Source organism: Dicentrarchus labrax, unplaced genomic scaffold, assembly GCF_905237075.1.
Source record: "Dicentrarchus labrax unplaced genomic scaffold, dlabrax2021, whole genome shotgun sequence".
Classification (NCBI taxonomy): Eukaryota; Metazoa; Chordata; class Actinopteri; family Moronidae; genus Dicentrarchus; species Dicentrarchus labrax.
Genome location: NW_026136709.1, coordinates 835,547 through 860,568, shown reverse-complemented (window position 1 = coordinate 860,568; position 25,022 = coordinate 835,547). Strand labels below are relative to the sequence as shown.

Sequence of the window (25,022 nt, the reverse complement as noted above, 5' to 3'; positions counted from 1 at the left end):
GATTTATTGGCTGACATGTTGGTCTTCCTATCGTTGTATATTGGACTAAACCAAGTTTAAACGATTGACAGTACATCTAGCAAGTCCAAAAATTGAGTTTTATTGAAAGAGACTGTAGCTGACATTGAAGTGAAAGTGGCAGCGGCTTACACAAATCAAAAAGCACAAGTGGGCGGAACTTCGGGTGGGCGTGGCTAAACCCTAGTGCGGTTGCATCGCAGCGCATACACAATGGCTGCTCGAAAGAGAGGAAAGCAAACAATTTTCAGGCCCGCCGCGTCTAGCAAAAAATATGAGAAAAAAATTATTAAAAATTCGGAAAATAGTTGAAAGTCAAGAAAAACTCAACAGAAAGGATGTTAAAGCGCCCGGGGTAAGTTTGATGTAAATTAAGCAAGCGGTCACTCAGTTTTTGAATTAAAATATCGGGGTTATTTAAATTATGAGAGAGGGGTGAGCTGGGGAAAAGTTTGTGTTAATCAGTACCCAGTTTGGGACCACAGAGAAAACCAAGGGAAGGCAAAAGTATTGAAGTTTTTAAATCAAATAAATAATGTCACCGGTGATAATAGTGTCACGGTGCGTGTCCACGAACATTAAAGAGCACAGGAACCAGCAAAATAAAGCAAAGTTAAGTAAAGTTGAACATAGCCTCCCCACTTAGTTTATTTTTTAAAAATATAATTACAACGGCAGTGCGATGAGCACCGACAGCAGCAGGCGCACTTGAAACCAGCAATAATGTCAATGATCCTGCTATCCGCATTCCCATTTATTTTCGCCTCATAGAAGTTACACTCTTCATCATAAGCGGTGTCAACACGTCCTTATCGATTCAAGCATCTCCTTTCCAGAACGCCAAACGCAAGCGTGCAGCGGCCACACTGACGTTGTGTCACTGTCTTTTAGGCTATGTGCTAGATCGCATTTCCACCCACTGCAGGTATCGATCATACATGTGACAGTTCGGCTGTGACCCGCCGTAAGGCTGACAAACAAGAAATTGCTTGTCAATAAAGTAGCAAAATGGAGGGAGAACTTAAGGCAAACTAATTAGGCAGCAGTGTTTAAGATCTGCCTGAGCCTCCGCCTGTCGCAGACTGCTTCTTCTAACGCCAAAAGTCCCATTGTGTTGAGTCGGGTCGGGGTGGCAGGTTGCACTGTGAAATTCCTATTTACAAGATGTGCTCCTATAGCTGCCAGTGGAGCCCACAGGAGCCTGTCAGCTCAACACAAACTGTGGATAGCACATGTGTTATTGTGTGTGTTGTTGTTGGTTAGAAAGCTTCAATTGCAACTGTTCCTGAGGGGAAGTGTGTCAATGTTGGTCTCTGTTTACACCTGACCCATACCTTAAAGCAGACCTGAACTCTCTGTTGTGTAGCTGCCCTGGCAGGATATTGACTCTTTTAGAGAATGGCTGCTGATTGAATGTGTTTGTGTTCATCAATAATATAGTCCTGATGTGGAATCAGTCCCTCCAGGAAGTTGCAATCACAACAAAAAGTCAAATTCAACCAATTTTTGTGAATTCCGCTCAACCTTGCAATTTTATCCACTGACCAAAACTTTTCCCCAAATTCGACCAATCACTGTAGCTTCCTGTGAGTTTCACCAATCATAGCAGTCCCCTGCACACATTGCACATACATCACCAAACTACTAGCAATTCTGGTCTCACTGGAACAGCTTGGTTTAGATTTTTAATGAATCAAACAAAAAAATCACAACTATTTTTGCAATTTTCAGTTTCTCCTGCAATTTCATTGCAAAAAATCCCTAGAAACGTTGTCACAGCTGCAGTGAAATCAGACATTTTAGGCCACAACAATCCCAAAACAATTCTGCGAAATTCTGGACAGACAGTGCAATGCTATAGCAGATAAACAGGTTTGCATGAGAGATGCTTCACACCAGACTTTAAATGCTATCCAGGCTAACAGAAAATGTTGTGTGGGCTATGTTTGATTTTTTTTCGAAGGAATAATGTTGAGATTAAAAACCTGTAATCTGTAAGATTTGCATGTATGGCTATAAATTCCTGCTCAATTCTCATAGTCATGAAACTTTGATCCTTAACAGCTTATTGAGTTTCTTTTTCTATTTAAGCATTATATAAATGTTGATAAATGTTTTAAGAATTTCAAGAATTTTGGTTTTCTCTGCAGTATAATTCCTGTGTTACTTTTTACAAGCCTCCTGCCTGCCTGGGTTATTTTTATATAAATGCACCGAGTCTGAAGCAGTTTTATTTCTTGTCCCGACTGCAGCCGTGATTAGGCAGAAATGTTTTTATGTGCAATATGATCCTGCTGTTGTGAACATGTGTTTTCAGCTAAATGACAACTCTCCCTAAACACAGCTCTTGTAAAACATCAACTACTGGGCTTTTTGTCTTGAAATAAATATTTTTTTAACTTTAATTTACATGAAAGAAATTTCCACAAAATGATGATAATTTGGAAGATATTTAGGATTTGTTTCTATATCTGTTGATAAATTCTATTTAGTACATAAAGTTGAGACAAGCAGCTGAAGATACAGAATGTATCAGTGTTTTCTTATAATCATTAATGTTATTTAAAATGAACAGAAAACTGACTTTTTAGCAGAACAAAATATGAATTATAAAATGCATTAAATGTGTTATGCTGAAATGTTTAAATTTAGGCTCAGTATTGAAAATTAAATAATTTAGCTTTTTTGCTAAAGAATATTTACTTTTATTTAGGTTTCAACCACTGGTAAGTCTTAATTATTGCAAAATAGTTTACTGTTATCCATGTGGTTATTGGCAGCCGTTTAGTTCAGTTTCTGTCAGTTATGAATCACTGCAGACAATTAACTCTTCATCTCAATAGCAAAAAGAGCGACTCCTCAGCAACTCTTGTTCTTTGAAGTTACAGACCATTTTAAATAAAATGACATGAAATGAAATATATTTTTCCTTTCCACAATCAGAAGGAATAATGGGATATCTTTCTTTATGTAATTGTGATGCATTCGCAGTGTGCTGCTGTTCACCAGTACTAATGAATGAGTATTTTTAAATTTGCTTTGCAGAACAGATGCAGATCATGCAAACTATGCTGGCTAATAATTCTCTATGTGTGAATTTTGAGTCTTTTCAATAATAATATCATATGAGAATGATGGCAGATGTGATCTTGTCTGTTTGTATTCCTCTCTGCTGGATATTTATTCAGCACAGTTGAATCTATTTTTTATTCATTTAAATGTTTCTTGTAAAACTTGTTCAGGAAAATTCTGTAGACTTCTTTGTTTGAAATATACAATTAATTATTTCAAGCTAACTTGTTTTATTCCTTTGTCCTTTTATGGAATCTCAGATATCAGTTAATAGAAGTTTCTAGATGGTTCAGTCTGTAGTGGGAGCTGGTTCACTGTGTGTGAGCTTTCTGGAAAAAAGCATTTTATCTAAGGATGAAGTGGTTTTGGCTACAGGGGTGTTACAGATTACATCTAAAGCACCACTGGCAGCCATTTTTAAAATATTTGCGTTGTGGCAGCAGTAGGATGGAGAGGTCAGTGGTCAGTCTGTTGAGACCTCCATGTGATCATCTCTTCTGGATCTCATCTCGACCTTGCAGAGGGGTCAGAAGTATCAGATTAGATCAGAACGTACCTGGTATTAGTAGTTGTATCTGTAGTATTACTTTTCTTAATATTCTTATTATTATTCTTATTATTATTATATACCTACATGTGTCCATATAACTTGTACATTTCTATATTAATTCCAACTATGGATTGGAATTAATAAGATTTTATTGATACCTATATAATTCAGTTTGATTCTTTGTCAAATCCCTTACTGGTTCCTGATCAGTTTTCTGTGTGGAAACAAGTCACACTGCAAAAGTTTTCAGTGTCAACACAACTGTTTTATTATCTGAGAGTCTGAACACTGTGTAGAAGCAGAGTAGAGTTATAGTAGTGTGAGTTTCTTTGGACCGTTTCTTCCTTTCTTGTTGAAAGTTTCCAGCAGCGTAGGCATGAGTTTGATGTCACTATTTTGCAATGTGCAACTGTCAGAAAAACATGCAGGCATTGATAAAAGGAACTGATCAACTCGGAGACATACTAATAGATATGACAATTTGGAACTGGTTCTCAATAGGAACCAGCTCTCAATTCCCATACTAATTTCCAACGCAGAACCTTGCCAAAGCGGTACATAACATCAGCATACAGGATGTACTACTACTACTAGTTGGCAGGAGGGGGGTAAATTGTTTTAAATTGTTTTAATGATGTGGGAATGTGTGTATGCATAACTTTGTAATTGAAATTTTGCACAACTGTGAATTTAGTAACTGTTTTTAATTTATTGTATGTTCCATCTACCTGCCCAGGGACTACGGGTGGAAAATAGCAACTTGCTAAAACCCGGTGCAATGCATCTCTCCTTGTTATATGCAGGGTTAATATTTTATTGTGCACTGTCCCTGCTCAAATAAAAGAAATAATAATAATAATAATAATATTATACTTGAAAATACAGTATATTACTGGGTATTGCCAGTATACATATTACATTTGGATATATGGTTCTAGTTTTAGTTTAATTTGTTAGTTTCAGATTTCCGTTTGTCATATATTATTTTGATTGTCAACCACCATGAGCATCCTCTCATCTGTCTGCCTGTCTGCTTTCCATTCATTCCATTTCCACACTGTATGACATTTGGCTTGCAGAGTCATTGCTTGAAGTAAGCCGATTCATCACAGTAGTTCAACACTATAGCATTAACGAGTTGTGCTGATATGCTGGTGTTTTAATGACTGTCCATCCTATGTGTCACACTTAGATGGGATTTCGTCATTAAATGATTTTGTTTTACAAAATATGTGCAGTAACTACAGAATGATAAAATCAAGACTTTTAACGGTACATTCTCTAACCAGCTTCATTGTGAGCTTGGCAGGAATAAGTCAGTCAAGCAGTCTACAAAGATTACTGATTGTAAGGCCCCTGTAGGATGTCTCACACACTGGGGCTTAGGAGGAAGAGCCTCCATTGAACACAGGGTTGGATCCCCCGTCCACGTGTCCATAGTGTCCTTGGGCAAGACCATTGACAGTATGTACACTGAACCCCCAATTGCTCCAGATGTTCAATGCTGCCAGAAGTACTGCCCTGCAATGGCTAACCGCAACGCTAACAATGATAGTGAGAAAGGTTTTTTTGACTGTCCAGCCAAATGCATTATAGGTAAGATAGCAGTTATGGGCGTATTCTACATTCCTTTTCGTGGCTTAAATACCATGACTCTGCCTTTGTTTTTCCTCAAACAGATACATAGGTAGTGCAAAGGCAAAGTGCAGTAACTGTAGTCTTATTGTCTCATTTCTGTGAAAATCTAATTAGATTTCTTGTTACATTATACCTGTATTTAATGGTTTTATTGTTTGCATGTTTAAAAAGTTGAAATAGATAAGTAATTAAGAAAAATTCATACAATCTTTAAGTGTTCTTTTAAGAGGTGTTACCTATTAACATGGCTTGACAGATTTGTTTAATTTTACAATTTATGAAATCCTCTTTTTTTAGAATTCGATTTTTGTCTTAACATGAAGTTCTGTAAATTGTGACTTACCTACATAATATGCAGTATAACACCCAATTATGGCTGTACTATCTAAGATTCCCTTCTTTCGATTGTCCTGAAATTGGATTTACAGACACTGAAGCTTTATTCATGAATGGCTGTCTCAAGCCACAGTAAGTGCACTTATGCGGTTTGTCTTGGTTTTTGGTGGGACTTTGTCCTTAATGCAATTTTAAATAATTTTTTGAACTTTGACAATTTGTTAGTTACTAGTAGCAGTATTGCATAATTAAGTGTACACTTCTGCAAATTAAAAAAGGGGTAAATGGTAATATAGAATTCATATATGTACACCAGTCTTCCACTAATTCAGTTATGATCATATACAGTACCCCACCACCAACTCCTGAGCTGAGGGAAACAGACAACTACCTAAAACAGTCGACACCTAACAAACAAAAATAGAAAATACGTGAGGTATACATATTATCCACATGAGCCCACATACTTCACATACATACACATACATTATAAGTAGTGACAATTCATTATTGATTCATTCATGTACTTCTGGAGCCCAATTTGTAATTCATCTTCTATATATAAATTCTGTTGAATTTGCAACAGGAAATACGTTTTGATTGAAACGTAATGCCACCCTGATCGTTTTTTTATGAATGTGCCAAAACACAAATTTTACAACATTCCATCTGTGACAACTAAAGAATAATGACAGTTTCTGGTTAAGACAAGGGAAAGATGATGGTCTTGGTTTAACCCAGCGAGGGAAAACTGCACTGAATGGATATTATGGCCAGAGACGTGATGGTCTGGTCTCTGCCCTCAGTTGAGCCAAATCACTGTAAACTGAAGGCAACTAGAGAACAAAACTTTATTTAATTTTATTTATTTATTCTGAGTTTGCAGTTTATTAGGTACACCTAGCTAAAGCAGTCTAATACAACAGTCCTTTAATAAGTCTTACCTTCATGAATGTTATATACATTATACAGAGAAGTTTGTTATTTAGCCTAGCCTCGCTGACATAAATGGGGCTGGACAAAGTAATAGCTTTGAGTGTAACACAGTTTGACCCTTTTAGAATATTGGTCAACTTTCCCCTTATGATGAAAAGACAATCAAATTTAGTATATAGTTAAAAAATAAAAGCTGCTTTATTCCTGCTTTAATTAGGTGTGTGTGTGTGTGTGTGTGTGTGTGTGTGTGTGTGTGTACTAAATATAGGAATGATTTATTTTCGTTACCTTAAAATGAGCTGTTTTTATCTACAGAAGAAGCCATGTTGAACCACCATGTTTCTATAGTAGCCACTGAGCTGTGAGACACTGAATGTGGCCGGCATTGGTACTGCGTGTTTGGTTGGTTTCTTGTACTAAAGAACTTTATGTCTCTGTGTTGTAATTGCTGATGTTGTGCTCCATATTAGGTATGAACTATTGTTTTTCTGTTTCTGTTTTACAGAGTGTAAGGTTTTGATTTACTACTGATGTTTTATCTTTGTAACCGGCACATCACTAGTGATCTCCACCCAGGGTCTACAGGTGAAAAAGAGCTTTTAGCTCAGTCTGGTACAATCCATGTATTGTACATGGTGTAATAATACCACTCTTATTTATAGCCAACTGCTTTAAATCAATAGATAGTATATATTTGTTATTTGTGTCTTACAGCTTTGGAATTTATTATTTCCCCAGCAGGTATCATTATTTGAGTTCATGTCACAGTAAGACCTCCACTCATGGTTCTGATTATGTTGCTTGTAATTAAGAACCCCTCCTCTGTCACATGAACGCACTCTGAGCTGTATTGTAAAAGCCAGAGTTAACTGAGCCACTTGATAACCAACTTCATGATACCAATTACCCAGGACCACCAGTGTTAGACTAAGTTAGGACAGGTAAGAGCCGTTACACAGGCCTCAGAACAGTGTTTGTGATTTATTTTGATGTAGTCTTTTGCACTGCCAGCAACCTGAAACTGAACCATTCAGATAATCTTCTCTCTCTCTCTCTCTCTCTCTCTCTCTCTCTCTCTCTCTCTCTCTCTCAGGCCCCTGAGTCCGGGCAGTGTTGAGCACATAAAACTGGATAGAATAATTGCATCAGTACTAGCTGGCCGCTGTGCCCTTGTCCATGTAGCTGGTCTCCCTTAGAGTGCCATGGCCACGGGAACCCAGGGCCACCGTGACCACGTCCTGGAGAAAGCCAAGCTCGCACCGCCCATGGGGAGGCGCAGGAGAGCTGAGGGGAAGCCGAAGAAGAACTTCCTCTGCCAGGACTGTCAGAAAGCTTTCAACAGCCTGGAGAAGTTGAAGGTGCACTCGTACTCTCACACAGGAGAGAGACCCTACTGCTGCTCCCACCCTGACTGCACCAAGGCTTTCGTCTCCAAATACAAGCTGCTACGGTACAGACAAGCAGCAGTATATAGCAGGCTGCAGCATGTTGCTTTTCTCTTTACACCTTTGGTTACATAATGATCAGTAGTGGTCACTGTGATGTGTTGATGAATTCTAGTTTTCAGTTCTTGTGTTTATGTGTAATGTAAAGCATGCCTATTTAAAAACATGATTCTTGAATTCATGAAAAAAAAGCTCATAGAATGTGTCTGTGTTCCAAGGCATATGGCAACTCACTCGCCAGAAAAAAACCACAAGTGTTCATACTGTGAGAAAATGTTCCACCGCAAGGATCACTTAAAGAATCACCTACACACTCACGACCCATACAAGGAGGCCTTCACCTGTCAGGAGTGCGGCAAGAGTTACAACACCAAGCTGGGCTTCAAACGCCACCTCGCCCTCCACGCCGCCAACAGTGGAGACCTCACCTGCCAAGTATGCCTGCAGCCGTTTCCCAGCACTGGGGTTCTGCTGGAACACCTAAAAACGCACGCTGGCAAGTCCTCTGGCGGGACCAAAGAGAAAAAGCATCGCTGTGAGCATTGCGAGCGGCGGTTTTACACCCGTAAAGACGTGCGACGCCACATGGTGGTGCACACCGGACGCAAGGACTTCCTTTGTCAGTACTGTGCCCAGCGCTTTGGTAGGAAGGACCACCTGACACGCCACGTGAAAAAGAGCCATGCCCGGGAGCTTCTGAGGGTAAAAACTGAGCCAGCTGATTTGCTGGAACCAGTTGCCTATGACTTGGCGTCTGGGGGCATCAAGGGCGAGCTCCCAGGAATGCTGACGCCGAGGTTGCACCAGCTCAACATGTACACAGGCCCCGTCCTGGACACAGAGCCCTTCCCCAACCCAACACACCCCTTTTCTTTAAAGTACCCGCTGGCCTCCAACTTTACCTCATACACCGTCTCCTCCCAGGAGCGGGAGCAGAATCTAAAGGGAGAACTGGAGACCTACCTGATGGAGCTGCAGAGCAGCATGCCCTCCTCATCCTCTGCAGCCCAAGAACCCCAACTCCCCTCTTCCAAACTCGAGTTGGAGACTCAAGTGGGCGTGCTGGAGCAGACGAGCCAGGAGGTGTCCCTGTCCAAAATGTCCACGCCGGTGGTGGCAGCCTCCGCAGGAGACTCTCTGGCTTCATCCTCTTCTCTGATGGACTTCTCACAGCTTTTCAACTTCCTGCCACTCAACGGGCCTCCGTATAACCAGGCCGGGGGCAGCGGGGGGCCAGGCGTCGCCTATCCACCCAACGAAGAGCCCACACCTCTTGTCCAGCTGCCCCCCCACCCCCCCGAAGGCCCAGAGGCTGCAGAGAATCCGCTTCAGGGGCTCCCTTCCTCCTTCATATCCAACTTGAGCACACCCACCACACTGCCCCGCTTCCACCAAGCTTTTCAGTGATCCAGTATGTACTGCGCATGAGACACATACACTCACACATACTGACACACCAGCCCACCGTGAAACAAGATGCTAGTTTGAAGATATTAGTCCCATCTCCATTTAATATGACAACATGAGCAGACACTAACACATTTTGCAGACACATGATGATCAGTACTGACACACACATCAAATCTGTTCACATAATAGCTGACCAATCATCCTCTTGTGCTGGATGTTTGTGCAAATACAATTTCCAGATTCTCAGTTTAAGTTGTACAACCTATCATGATTAGTTCTGGATGGCAGGAGAAAATACTTCTCAAAGATCTGCAGGCTACAATATACCGCAGTAGAATTCAGGCATGGGCTGTGCTCAAAAAGGTTCATCAGTGCAAAACCCCGCCACACACATATTAATGGAGCTAAAACTCTTTTCCCGTAATAATGTGGACAATGCTTAACCATAACAGTGAGAGTTGTGTTCATTACACAAGGTTTTTGGGAGTTTGAGAATTTTCACATACATGAATGATGATAGTAATTTGATTGCAGTGACTTTCCATTACTTAACCCCCCATGCTTTAGAATAGGTTGACCTTAGTATGCAGATTTTTTCTTGTGCAGCACTTTGAAGCCTGTGATGTCGCCTGTCATTACAGTTGACCTTTGTTTTATGTCTTTCTTATTTGTGGTAGGGACCAATCTGTAGTTTTGGAATGTTTTCGCCCATTTACATACGTGACTGCTGAGCATTTCACAAACCATACCGGACTTCGGATGGTTTTTTTTGCAGTGCTCTAGACAGCTATTGCATCGCATCAAGTTTTCAAGTCATGCAAGTTTGTTTCCAATATTTAGTGAAATTATAGGAAACCAATGACTTCCTGGATGGTGGGAAGACTATCTCAAAACATCTCAAACATCAACATTATTTTTTGCATTAAGTTAATATTTCATCAGCAGTAAATAGTCTAAAACATACAAAAACATCAGTCTGGTCCTTTTGATCAACCCATAAATCAGAAATGTATTTACATTGTTAACAACAAGGTACTGGATAGTAACTACTGAGCAGTTATCTTTATTCTCCAACAGTCGTGTTCACCAGTGTCTTATGGAATTTCTTAGTTATCCTCCAACCCCAAACCAAAATCAACCAAACACAAAAAGACACAAATCCCATCAGGTTAAATCAACACCCTCTCCGCCACACCCAGTTGGAGAGTTAAGATCAACCATGTATCTGGATTAACCAGTCCTGGACACCAGAAAACTGAGAAATCACGCTTTTAACCATGACTTACAAACACACAAGCAGTCACTGTTTATGAGCCCTACCTAGTGAACCAGCTGGAAGCATCCACCCCGTAGAGTTATCTTTTAGTAGGAGAGAGTACTACAGGCTCAATGGCTATGTTCACACTGAGGCACAAGTTATTCAGATCAGATTTGTTCATGACAGCACAAATCACATGGAATCTGATCTTTTCTATTCGGCTATGCGGCTGTGGTTGTTGGTTCGATCCCCGGCTCCTCACGCCACATGCCAAAGTATCCTTGAGCAAGATACTGAACTCCAAAATGCTCCTGATGTCGTGCATCACTGAGTGAATGTGTGTGAAAGGGTGAATGTGGCACGTAGTGTAAAAGCGCTTTGAGTGGTCGGAAGACTAGAAAGGCACTATACAAGTACAGGTTGATTTACCATTTACCATTATTCTGATTGGGTGGGTCACTTCAGTACTGCGTCAGATCAGATCTGAGTAATAAATCAGAATTGAGCGCTGATGTTGCGGTGTGAAAATAGCCAGTGTGTCATGAGCTGCTTTACTCTTCCCTTGTTAATGTCATTGTGCCTTAATTTTCAAAGTTTATGAAAAAAACTATTATATCAAAGACCCACAAAGCAAGCACTCTTTCAAGGATGAGGGAAGTTCTTCCTGCAAAAATGCATTATCACATACATGAAGTCTTTCCTGTGTGTATTCAAGTACCTGTGCCTTTTAGTAAACTTCTAATAAGTGTAGTTAGGTTGCCTTGTTTATGACTGTTGGACTGAAACTAAACTTTTTAGTTGTAGATTGGATGCAAAAAATGAAAATTTACATTTACATCATTACCCTTAAGTGTTTGGATATGGTACCGAGTACCATTGTACTAAATGTATTGTAAAACATCGTCTCAAAAGTTAACCATACAACAAATAATGGGGTGGCTACATTTGACTTTTTAAAAAAGTCCAGTGAGTAACATTTAGAAGGATCAATTGGCAGAAATGGAATATAATATTCATAGGCACGTTTTCATTAGCGTATAATCACCTGAAAATAAGAACTACTGTGTTTTTGTTACCTTCGAATGAGCTGTTGTTATCTACACAGCAAGTGTGTCCTCTTCCATAGATACCGCCACCATAGTTTCTCCTACGTGCTCAGAAGGCAAGCAGTTATGCATTTGGTTGCAATCTGCAACTTCATCGCTTGCCACTAAGGGGCCACTAAATCCTACACACTGGTCCTTTAAGTGACATGTTCACTGGACCCCTACCCCACTTAGAAAAAACTGCAAACATTTAACATTGGAAGAAAACATTAGTTTTTATAATGTGTGACACCGATCGACACATTAAAAGCAACTGCCAGAATAATGGCAAACATTTTGTTTACCACATTCTACTACCTTTGAACCAAGAGCGAGATGAAGAATATACATATAAACTGTCAATACATTTGTTGTCATCCAATGTGGAACACTAGAACTTCTCAATAGTATATGAAATTCTTGTAACATTATTTAGAACTGCCAAATGTTGCTGCTATTTTGGTCATTTAGCCAAAAGAATGGGATGTGGGAAATCTTTTCTGAGTGACTGTGCCACACCTTGGTAGTCATTCCCTTTAGACTCTAAATGTTTTTCTCAAACATAAATAATTTTTGTGCAGAGGTTTGTGAGGTGTTACTTGGATGTTCTGCTACCATTAAAACTCAGCATGCAGCTCTCCCGAACCACATTTAGTAATAACGCAAATATTACTGTAAGCTCTGAAACACCCAGTTCAGAACCAGTTCAACAGTTTATGGTTAAAATAAATGTCTAGAGCCACATGTTCTGACTTCCTCTGGCATGGCTCCACTTTATTTTATGTTTAGATTAAAGTGGAAGTCACCCCCTAAAACACAAAACACATGTTAGTCCTGTAGGTTCTTGGCCTAAATCTGCAAACACAAACTCTCTGAAAGCTAAAAACATGACGGAGCTAGGAGACAGAGTCTTTGACTCAGTTTACCCTCATCCAAAACAATAGTTGGTAGCATTCCAGTTTTCATGCAAATGTGAAGAGACTCAGTGTAGTGAGTTGCTCTTTAATGATAACAGCAATGAGGCTTACATATGCTGCTGGAAAATGGTATATTGCAACAATCAAAGGAACATCTTCAGTGCTCAGTTGGTCTTTTAAGATAAAAGTGTTGGTATTGAAGCTAACCGCACCCATTCTTCTGGAAATGCATTCATGCCATAAAGCTTTAGATACTGAAGCACACTCATTTTAGTGAATTCAAAGTGTACAATCAAAGAGTCTGCAGAATTTACCTTCATGTTTCCACATTCAGCTATGTGGTTTCTAGCTTTAAGGGAGAGTCGTTTACTGGCTTCATCCTTGACTGAAATGTTTAAGATGGTAGGAATCCAATTTAGGGGCCACATGCCTCTTCTTTAACTGCTTCTAGTGCCCTCTAGCAAGGCACTTAGCTGTACAAGCAAAGCTGCTTACCAAGGGACAATAGTAAACTATAGTGGTGCTTGGGCATCTCCCAAATGTAAATCTATTCTGTATGAATGTGAAGCAGAACAGTGCTGGATAAGAGCTGAGATTCTAACCTTCCCAGAAAAATTCAATTCATTAGGCCAAAGCATGCTAGATTTATATAATTAGTGTATAGGTAGTCCTTCCTCCTTCAAACCTTAAAGGACTATCACTTCAAATGCAGTTAAATGTGTTGGTAGAAAGTTTCTTTGGAAATAGTAAAGACTTGACATGCCCGAAGGCTCACTGTTAAACCCCCAGTTTTTGAAACTTCTGCCACCACCCAATACTGTGGAGGTGAAAAATCAATCCCAGTATCCTTAGGTGTTTGCCACTTGAATCCCTCAACTTAATTTTTTAAATTTTATTTTTAATTTTATTTTTATTATTTTTTACATATAATTTACCTTGAATTATATAATATAATATATATGCTTCAACACAATGGCTTTATACCTAAAGACATGTTACAGAAATTCAATTTTTGATAATATTGCAGAGAAATGGCAGCTAGCAAGGTCTGCTACATTAGCTTTGACTCATGAATTAAATACAGTAATAATAAAATATATATCCAACACTATTTCTAATTAACGACAAACAATAAATACTTCAGAAGAAAGGACGATCTTAACATTGAGGGTCACATTGTGTGAGTGGCCTGTCATCCATGTGCTCACTTGCGAAGTTCTGTTTCCGTAGAAACTAGATTTTATTCAATTAGTTTATTTTGTTCAATGTCACAGTGAGTACTCAGAAGGCACTTGTAGATGAAAAAATCATATACATGATAAATAAATAAAAAAATATGTTAAGTAATATTTATATGAAACGGTCATTTTAAATAATGTCACATTTTAATTGTTTCATTTCATTTTACATATGTCAACATTGCGACTATAAAATGGTAACAAAAAAAATAGATTTGATTAAATCACATTCTTTACTAATTGTTTTATGTTGAGATGTGTAATAACACTGTGTATATATTTATGAAGCATCAAGCATTCACAGCTAGGACTTAAACTTGCCCATAGTTGCAGAAACACCCAGGAATTGGAATAAGACTAATAAGCAAGATTTTTAAAAAACATTATCAATGGTTTATCTGGTGATCGGGTTGGAAAAAACTGTATCAGATAATCTACATCATTATAAACTGTTATCATTTACAATGCTGGCTGCCATAGTAATGACACTGTTCTGTGGACTGACCTCAGTAACTAGAAAAACATGTTGCTGTTGTTGATGCTCCACACACCAAATTCTATTTACCTCCATTGTGCTGGTATAGTAACCTGACCATATGACGTAGTCAAACTTTTACTGAAGGCAGTCGGGAGAAAACATCAAACAACAAAAACATCTTCAGTGCCATTCTTTGCTCTTCTTTCAATGAAGAAATACTCTCCAGTTCTGATATAACTGATGCTAGCAGTATGGACACTAACTTCTTTAGCAGCCTCCATTGTTGTTTAACAAACAATCGCTTCTCACTGCGTCACACCTAGCTCCCACCAACGTAGCTGCCATTAGTATCGGAGCAGTCAAAAGACACTGACTGGTCCGATACCACTGTAGTTTGGCCAGAAAAGCATACACTGATGCCTGGCAAGATGGATTCTCACATAATTGTGTGATCTCACAAGGTTACTCATGTGGTGGTAAAAGTCTCAAAACCTGGACAAATGAAACCAAAACTGGGTTAGGGTTAGGATGGATGGATGCAGCTAGAGGGGAGAGAAAATATATGTTGTTGTTTTTTTGGTGATATAAGTACAAAACTACAGATTTAGATACAATCTTTCTTTAAGGACATGATGTTTTGGTGTGGGCATGAAGTCAATCAGGACTTCCCAGCATTGTCTGAGGCTTTTGTTATTGAGAGATTTAGAAAGTCAAAGCTATATGTAGCGACACTCCGCCCAGCATGTGATTCACTGCTAATGAAAAAGTGCTTTCTGTTTGGTCGAGAGGCCAAGAGAATCAGTGGGTTTCATTTCAGTCAGTGCCTCAGTCAGTCCACGCAGACACAAACGTACATTTCAACCTTGTCTTCTTCAACTGTAGCTTCACTGCTCGGTCATTAGCATGGACACAATCATACAATGTAAGCAGATTTGCCTTATTTTTATGCAATACCTAAGACATATCAGCTGTCATTTAGAATCAATGTGGACACACAAAAACTGCACAAAATAATGACTGTGTTGGAACAGATGCACATCACATATATAGTTGTATACACATTAACCATTATAATAACATCACCTTTAATAACCCTCTAAATTCTGTTAATGATTTTAACATTTCCAAAAATATATGCTGGAATGATGAATAAGACATTGCCTTTAAAAACATTTAGTTTTGAGGGTTTGAATATTGGACTGTATAAACATTATATACATTCAATGAACCAGATACAGAACAAGTGAGATAAAAGTGGACCTCTTATTAGAAAATTGAGGTTCAAGAGATATTTTTGCTAACAACAGAATCATAGTAAACTACAGTTAGCACTGATACATTGCTTTGACATGTTATGAGCAACTGCCATTACCTCTATTTTGTCATGGATTTAAATCTTCTAAATGTGGTAATGTTGCCTTGAATAGTTACTGTAGCTGTTGTTGCTCATATAAGGTTGCTTAGTTTGGGTTAGCCTCATTTGTGACCTCAGCACCCGTCGCATAGGAAACTGCATAGCACATTTAACTTCTAGGCAGTTTAGCTCCCAGTCATTATTCATATTCCTTCGGCTGCTTTCTCACAAAGTTAAACCAACAATGCAGTTTAGCTACCAGGTGTTATTAAGCAACACAGTTAAGTGCACATCTTACGCTATATTTTGCATTCTTCATCCCTTTCTCACTTTTCCAGTTATTCATACTCTTTTCAAATTTGATCTGCTCATAAGCCCGGAGCTCCATTCAAACCTTACAATGTTCCACATCTTTCTTCTTTTAATTTATACTAATTTGACACACTTTTCCTACTTTTCGTACTCCTTTAGCAACTTCTCCATACAAATTAAAGCCAGCAATGCAGTTTAGCATCAGCTCTTCAACATCCAGCAATGTATCAGACACACATTATTGATCCAAGCAGACTATTTGTATATATCTTCATACGTGACTTAAGGGGATCTTTAAAGATGCAATCTGCTGCTTAAAAATAACATTCAGATTTTTCCACTCAGGTTTGCGTAGTAAACTCCCAATCAGTAACATGCAGGACACTGAGGTCACAAATGGGGATATGTTTAGGTTACTATATCAATCCCATTCCAGTTACTGTATTCCCCAGCGGTTGCTACAATTGTATGACTGTAGTATCATTTCTCATGCAGTTAACATTGTGCTAGCAATCACTAGCCAGCAGTGCGGCTGGGTATATTGACTGAAATACATGTGTAGCACTGAATACCAAAATCTTTACTAAAAGCTGAATTTAAATGTCATCAAAGGTCAGATTAATCTTGTCTCATTCTTTGACCTAGTAGTTCCTGATTTAAATCACAATTTTAATAAAAACGGAGGGAAAATGCACACACACCCCAGGTGCTGGCTTGTAGACATACATTTAGAAAAAGAAAAAAAAGGGAAGCCACATACTCATCTTTAGCCAATGTTAGACTGTAATTTAAGTTCTTTTCCAACTGCCTATGTTTGGATGTTTGGCATTTCAAAATTGATCATGAGACCAAAGTTCCATATTTAGGTCACACGATGACAACAGAACAAACTCCATAACAACATTTTAAAGGGCCGTACAAAATCCATCAAGTGAACCTTTAGTTAAGATTATTTTGTCAAACTACTGTTCCCAAGGTCAAAAATGATCAACATTTCAGTACTGTTGTTTCTTTTGTAAAAATGAAAGAAAGGTTTTGTTTTGTCTGTCTGGTATCATCATTGACACATATTGAAAACTTAAAAAAATCAATACCAGCTCTGCGACAATGTAACTGAAGGATGAAAAGTCACAAAGGTGATGTAAGCTGATCTATATTATTTAATACAACACAGATTACATATTTCATCTAGAACAGACATTGGACTGCACACTTTATGGCAAAAATGTGAACTTTATAGCCTGCAAAGATTTTGCCAAACATCACCTTTTTCCTTCCACCATAGCAGTCAACAGATCTTCGTTACATCAAATGTTTTAATGGATATATAACCCAATAGTGTTATCATTTACCTCACATCTTGTTTTTGTGCTCCGAGATTCAAAAATGATGATGAACTAGAAGTGTTAAGTTCCCAGTTTTCCTTCCTGAACGACAGGATTGATGAGACATGAATGGAGACGATATTTTTCTGGGTTGTGTGAAAGGTAGAGTTGAATGTGTAATGTTTCAAAGCATTTATGGAAATTTGCTATGTGTATCTTGTGAAGGTTTGTGTTTTTACAAGAGATGTTAGCAAGCCGCTATTGTTTTTTTTTTTTTCATAGCACTTTTTGTAAATTGAATGCCTTTATTTCCTCCAATACCTTTTGTTTAAAACCTTAATTACAAATGTATAGATGATATATTTAGCTTTTAGAGAACAATAACATGTAAATACAATATAAAATGTTTTATTTTTACAGGTACAATTTTGACAGTGTTTTTCCTATCAAAGTGTCATTTTTGCTTTACTTGCACAAGTGTTCTGTGTATCTCATTAAGGGGTCTTTTAACAAATAATGTACCTTAAACACAGATTTCAGTAGGCCTTGTTTTTCAGAGAGCCTTCTTTGACTATTGGTCAACTGGTTTAGGTGAGAGCACAAGCAACAATGAAGCTTAAATGGACGATTAGCTAGCACTTAATTCTATTATCTTGTTATGGGTTGTTATAAAGACAGTGTTTATGTTCAATAACTCCCAGGGTGATTAGTCCTCCTCCATCATCCTTTGACCTCCGTGTGACATATTATGACGTAAAAATGACTTGATTTCTTAGGGGTTTCTGTCTAAAAGCTGCTAAAGTCCAGATGAAATGGAAAATGTCTTTTTGACCCTTTAAGATTACATCCCTAGTCATTTTGTACCCATATTTAACAATGTATGCCACCATTATTTCAAAAATATTTCTTTGTATTTTTACATCAAAATCCACTTATGAAACAACCAGTTTCAACTAATACTATCATGTAATCCAGCCATCAATTAATCTTCAACTTTTAGCAACAGCTAGTGTTTCTAGAGGTCGGAGCTCACTGATTACTGTACAAAAACACAACTTTATCAGTGATTCTGGTGAAACCAGATCATATTTGATGAAGAAAATATATTCTGCCTCAATTCAGCTAACTGCAAATGTAGCTGCGGTTACCGTGCAACCGAAACCGGCTTAGCAGCCTCACAGTGAACAAGGCCAGACCGGGAATAAACCCAGCCTCCAAGACAGGAGGCCAGTTTGACGACAACAGTACCAAGATGATTTACAGAGTTTCCAGATGGACTGTTGGCGGCACTCGCTAACTGCTGCTAACAGTAATGTTAAATGCTGTTAGCTAGTTAGCTCATGCAGCTAACGCCCCCTCACCACCCCTGTTTTCTGTTTCATGTGGACTTTGAATAAACACACATTTTCCAGTCAGCTAACAACAGGTTCAACTCATATGACAGAATCCAGAATTTGATATGGGCAGAATAAAAGCAATAAACTTTGGATCAAAGTTGAAAGAAAAAAAGCTCTACACATTGGTAGATCCAGATTTGGACTTTAGTATCCGATAAAGTTTGTAAATCTAAAGCTAATCTGACCTGTCCTGGGAAAAAGGAATATAAAGGCAGAATGTCTCCAATAGGTGGGAGATGCTCTTCAGTGAGAGGCACAGACCTTCAGCAACTCAAACTTCTTTATAAGCTTCAGTGGTACCAGTGAATTTTTTTTGAATGTGTATGTAAGAAACACTGCAATACTGCAATATATTTTGGTATTGGATCAAGCTGCTAACATACTTCTAAAGCTCCTTAAGGTGCTACAGACCTCTTTTCTAGTTCTTAAATGTATCGTTTGTACAAGTATCCAGTTTAGCTGAACAGTTGGCATGTGTGTGCCTTGTTGTACTATATAGCTACATTATATTTTTATTGTACTGTGACTTTTGTAGTCTTTTGACAGACTTGCCTGTAATATCACATGCCCCACCCCACCTGTGTGTTGTGATATTGGGAAACGTCGTCGCTTTGGGAGATTGCTCTGAGTGAAGTCACTCGGCGGAGATGAAGACGTTGGCGCCGAAACTGAGAACTGCGACTCCAACGTAACGCCATTTTAAAATGAGCTGAGGAGGTTCAGAGACGAACTGCATTCCAGCCATGTTGGTTCTGTTATTCATTGCATTTCAACAATGCCATCCTGTGACAATGATGGACTCGTTGCTAATTCTCAATATTCTACTTCAAGTCTATTTTACGAACTACTGTTGTATTTTTATAAATATAGGCAAAGTAATTCACATAAACATATATATGAGTAAATATATATGTATATGTTTATAGGTTGTGTAAAATAAAAATGAATGCTGCAGCTTTTACCTGTTGTTTTTTTTTTTTTTTAACATTGACATCATCCAAAGAGGCAGATTATTTATTGTCTGGCAGAATAACCTGATTTGATTTACATACCTTGCTGCTATGAGAGAGAAGAGCTGCAGTCGTCAACTCCAGTGTTTTTACACAGTCTAATGAAAGTTCAATAAACATAAAAGAAGGATCTAACTGTGTGTCTGTCTGCTCATTCTAAAATGTGATTTTGTCCGTACTTCTTGTGTAAGCTGGTGCTTCTTTCAAGTCTTAATTACTGTAAGTTTGGACATTTTATGTGCTGCTAACGTTAAATCTGAATGAAAGTAAATTCTGCTTTGCTGAAACTGGTTGCTTGTTAAATTCAAGCCCTAATCTGCACCCTGAAAAATACTGGAATAAAAAATAAAAATAAAAACTGGAACAGTGGGCCTGGCTGAAGCAGAAGCTTGGTGGTGGATCTAGAGAAATATTCATGGGGTGTTCAGAGGTTGGCATGGAGACTTTAAGAGGGGGCAGAAACATATGATGATTAATTACAATCACATATATCAATGTTTGTTTGGAAAAGCGACCAAGTGAACATAAATATTTGAACTCAGAAACATGACATTATTGTGGCACATTAGCAAAGCATTGAATATAAATATCTAAAGGTGGTATTAGAAATCACTACATTGTTTTATTTATCTAAATTCATGTCTGTCTTCACTGAACTTAAGCCTATCACTGGGTCTAAAATGTGGCTATGACAGATCATTCAATTCATTTCCAACTTTTTTATCCTGCTATTGCATAAAATTAAGTTCACGTGTTAAGTTTTACACCAAACTGGGGTGTTCCTCTAGATCCACCCCTCCAGATCCGACCCTGGATAAGGCTCATATGTGCCTACAAGGTTTAGCAGCTGAGCTGGAAAAGTCTTATGTTATTCTATATTTTTCTTATTATCAACAAATCCCATGCAAGGGCACAACCAACAACATGTTATTCTGTCTCTTAATACTTTCTGAAATCCCTACCCTGTCGGTAGCTCTCGTCCCAGAGCCCACTGGTTCCTACTGAAGACGTAAATCTTTAAAAACAGCTCACAAATATAAAGTTTAATTAAAAAAAGGCTCAGTAATTTCCTAAAACAGTTGTCCACTGTATTTTCTATCAGATTTTACTGAAACAGAAGGATTGCATTTATTGAGAACTATTTTCAGCTGTTAATTAATCTACATTTGGTACTCTAGTGAGTATTAGGAGCAACAGGACGTGTAAATAAACTACAGTTTGAGTGTTCATGTAATAAAGGAACACGTCACCCAGTGCAACACTGTGGCTCCCTGATGTGTTTTTAATAGTTTCTGGACAACAACGGAGTTATGGCACAGAGGAAGGAGGTATATCCGGCTGTGATACACACAGGGGACTTCTTTCAGCCATATATCCATATACTGTACACACTATCTGTGCAGAGTTTGACACTAGAAGGAGGTTTTCACATTCATTTGCTGAAGTGGAAAGTTTCTCTGTGCTCATTGAAAATCTGATTTTAGTTTAGATTTTAGTGGCGGAGCCTACCAGCACGATTTGTGACTGTGGACTGGGCAGATCAGGAAATATACCTTGTGTGAAACATAAAACATAACTCATAGCCAACTTACCTATGTGAGTAAAGCAGACCTGACAGACTTTTGTCTTAAGTTTGGTTTACTGTCCTAGAGACAACAGATTTATCTTTGGCACATACTATATACATTCCTACCAGGTTCATGCTGCTGGGGAAGTGTTTAGAACACTCAGATATGTTCTCTTATGCTATTGGTCATAAGTTGATGTCGTAAGTTAATTTAATATTCTGGTAATGATAAACAAACAATTGACGTTGCCAGTTACAGAGGGCTGGTTATGTGTACAAAGCTTTCATTAGCGGACTCTGAGGCAAATTTCAACTAAACCAAGCTAGATTTTACTGTAGGCTGACCAGTTCGCCTTTACATTCATGCTTCTCTCACTTTATCACATCTGTTTTCTTGATACCCCTGTATTATTGTGGAGGTTCATCACTCAGTCCTGGAGAAAGAGAGACTGCAGATGGTCTCAAATACCTATTAAAGTTCAGCCAAGGAGGTCAACTTCATCAGTAACGAGGGATCAGAACAAAAGACTGATACATGAAGAGGGTCACAGATGATGCAGCACATCAGGTCCTGTCCTATTATCACCTTCATACACTGCAGTAGTCAGTTAGAATGTCATCATCTGTTCCTGCACGCTGGGAGACTCTCAGTGAACAGGACACACACACTCTGAGCTGTAACATGTTCTTCAGTGGCTCCCTCCCCCAGCCTCAGCCTGTCTAAGTCAAATCTGTCAGTGAGCCCTTCTGAAAGTGAACAACAGTGTTCAGCTGTCTAGCTGCTGATAGTTAGAACATGGTATGCACACACATTCTTACACGCAAACATATTATTGTGCTTTACTACCACAGAATGCAAAAAGTGGCTCATTGTACCCCTTCCTCCCCTACTGTAGACAGAGTAAACTGAGTTGAACCATCGGGATGAACCCGATGAACCCGAGCAGAACGCATTACATACTCCACAACACTAAGTGGCGGTGTGGCTAACCGTGTGTGTGTGTGTGTGTGTGTGTGTGTGTGTGTGTGTGTGTGTGTGTGTGTGTGTGTGTGTTGAAAAGCTCTGAGAGAACAGAGCTGCAATTCAGTCAGCAGCAGACTTCAGGTTGCACAGTCTCCACTGCGCACCATGCCTTCTCCGGTCCCTGTCACCCGCCTGTTACCCAAAGACCTGTACCCCTCTGTGGACATCGGGACCTGCAGCAGCCCGCTGACCAAACACTCCCACGGCTCCGCCACCTTACAAGTCCCGGTACAGCGGCTCCACGGCAGAGTCGCCAGTCGGCTCTGGTCCTCTGTGATCCACTGGAAGGAGCTGCGCTCCATGCAGCCTGTGGGCTCCGGAGGCTTCGGCTCCGTCTACAAGGCGGAGTACCTCGGGAGCACCGTCGCGCTGAAGAAGGTCAAGAAGTGCACAAAGAACAAGCTGGCGTCCCGGCAGAGCTTCTGGGCCGAGCTGAACGCCGCACACCTGCGCCACAGGAACATCGTGCGCGTCATCGCGGCGACCACCTGCGTACCGGCGAGTTTTGGAGATGAAAGCAGCATCGGGACGATACTGATGGAGTTCGTGGGGAGCAGAAATCTGCAGCAGATCATTTACGGACGTGCAGAGCCGCTGGGGGAGGACCGGTGGCTCAGGTACTCCACAGACATTGTACACGGCCTGCGGTTCCTCCACTCCCACAGCGTTGTGCATCTGGACATAAAACCAGCCAACGTGCTGGTGTCCAGTGAGGACGTCTGCAAAATTGCCGACTTTGGCTGTTCTTTGAAACTGGACCACGGGAGTGAAATGAGCCCGATCAGCCCACATCTCAGCCACGTAGGCGGCACGTACACGCACCGAGCCCCGGAGCTGCTGAAAGGCGAGGGGGTGTCTCCTAAAGCGGACATCTTCTCTTTCGGGATCACGCTGTGGCAGCTGATCAGCAGAGAGCAGCCCTACACCGGGGACAGGCAGCACGTGCTCTACGCGGTGGTGGCGCACAACCTGCGGCCGTGCGTGCAGAACCTCCCGGTGTTTGAGTCCGAGCAAGGTCGTCTGTGTAGGACTCTGTTGAGCCGGTGCTGGAGCGGAGAGGGCCGCTGCAGACCCAGTGCCGAGGAGCTGCTGCCTCAGCTGGAGCAGCTGCGCTCGCAGACCTGACTCTGTTGGTGCACAGATGTACTGTGGGTCTCACAATGGATATGTTTTAGAACATTTTACTAGGTCCTCTCCGGTAGTGTCAGCTTCAGGAGCAGTAGATCTCATGCTCACATTCATGCCAAATCCCATTTTAAAAAGAGCACCTTCTTGAAGAAGTGCCTTCTTGTGTATTGGCGGAAATTAAAATGGTTGCACTATATAATGATGCACAACTCTCTGCAAAGCACGTCCTGTGACAAAAACAGCCGTGAAATAGTATTGTAAAGAGTATTGGTAATTATGTGCCTAATTGAAGTGGCTTCCAATGAACTAAGACACTTAATTGTGTCTATTTAAAGCTGCAGTAGGTAACTTTTATAAAAATAACTTTGTCATATTTGTTGAAACTTTCTCTATATCCTGACAGTAGTACGTGAGACAGATAATATGAGAAAGAATCAGGGTTCTCTGGCTCCTCCTAGTGCTCCTAATAATAGCATTTGCAAGAATCCACCGGGCCTGAACGAAAAACAACCAATCAGAGCCCATTAAGACAGAAAGACGCTTTGGGTCAGTGGCTTCAAGATAGTTGATTAAATCTCATTCCCACGACCAGTGTCTGTATGTCGTTTTCCTTCAGGTGGATTCTTAGAAATGCCATTAGGAGCACTAGGAGGAGCCAGAGGAACCAGATATTTTTCACAGATTAACTCTCTCATGTACTACTGTCAGGATATAGAGAGTTTCAGCAAATATGATATATTCTCACTTTAAGTTTTAATGTTTGACCTTGAATGAAAACAAATGAGACCATCTACCAACAGGCTGATGTATTTGCACTTTTTTCATATGCCAATATAACAAACTTTGTGTCAAGGAGATCTTTTGAAACTTTGGATAATTGTTTGGATAAATGTCATTATTTTAGCCCATTGACAGACATTTTAAAACCCCATTCTATATCCACTGTTTGAGTTGTACAATTTGCCAGCACAATATATTACTGCTCCCTCCTAACTTGTTTTAGTGATTTGTCTTAATTGTGTTGTGAATTGAGTTTTATTTGCCATGATGAGATTGTAATGAGATTTAAGTGTGATGGGTTTTCATTAAAATTATTTTTATATTGTGTATGTATTGTACTTCTTAGCTCTTCCACACATCATGTTGACAGGACACCAGTTTGTCACAGAGTTTAACCTGACCGGCATTCGGGCTGTGGGAAGAAACCCACTCAGGCATCTGGAGAACATAAAACCTCCACACAGAAAGAACCCAGTTGGTGTAAGGGCCATGGTGTTTTTATTGGCTCTACCTTCTGTGATGGTCTTAGACCTTATTCTGTTCCTCTTTGTTTGCTGTGTACCTTTTGTGGTTTCAGTAAGGAAAGTTGAGCAGACTGGGCTCAGGAGCTTTCTCAGTCTCTTCCCCTGGCCTGCTTACTGAACTCGGTTTTTGATTTGCTGACAGACATTACATTCTAGTGTTCATTTGCAAATACTTACTAGATCTCAGACTGTGTGGTCTCCCTCTTTTGTCACCCACTTT

At 39.6% G+C, this 25,022-nt stretch overlaps 2 protein-coding genes across 2 annotated transcripts; both read left to right on the top strand.

Annotated features, from left to right (window-relative positions):
• The first annotated feature begins 83 nt into the window (after positions 1-83).
• Positions 84-19,914, top strand: plag1 (pleiomorphic adenoma gene 1). Its single transcript, XM_051410253.1, has 3 exons — positions 84-373; positions 7,644-8,000; positions 8,214-19,914. Exons 2-3 carry the CDS (start codon positions 7,753-7,755, stop codon positions 9,400-9,402), a joined length of 1,437 nt encoding a protein of 478 aa, XP_051266213.1. The 5' UTR covers positions 84-373; positions 7,644-7,752; the 3' UTR covers positions 9,403-19,914.
• Positions 19,915-22,319: 2,405 nt separating this feature from the next.
• Positions 22,320-24,605, top strand: mos (v-mos Moloney murine sarcoma viral oncogene homolog). The gene has a single exon (XM_051410269.1). The coding sequence runs from the start codon at positions 22,476-22,478 to the stop codon at positions 23,493-23,495; it is 1,020 nt and encodes a 339-aa protein (XP_051266229.1). The 5' UTR covers positions 22,320-22,475; the 3' UTR covers positions 23,496-24,605.
• Positions 24,606-25,022: the final 417 nt, after the last annotated feature.

What these genes read in the sequence shown, in the direction of transcription:
- plag1 (XM_051410253.1), top strand. Translation starts at nt 7,753, where the DNA reads ATGGCCACGGGAACCCAGGGCCACCGTGACCACGTCCTGGAGAAAGCC. An exon ending in TCCAAATACAAGCTGCTACG is followed by an intron (nt 8,001 to 8,213) that starts GTACAGACAAGC and finishes CTGTGTTCCAAG; the next exon opens with GCATATGGCAACTCACTCGC.
- mos (XM_051410269.1), top strand. Translation starts at nt 22,476, where the DNA reads ATGCCTTCTCCGGTCCCTGTCACCCGCCTGTTACCCAAAGACCTGTAC.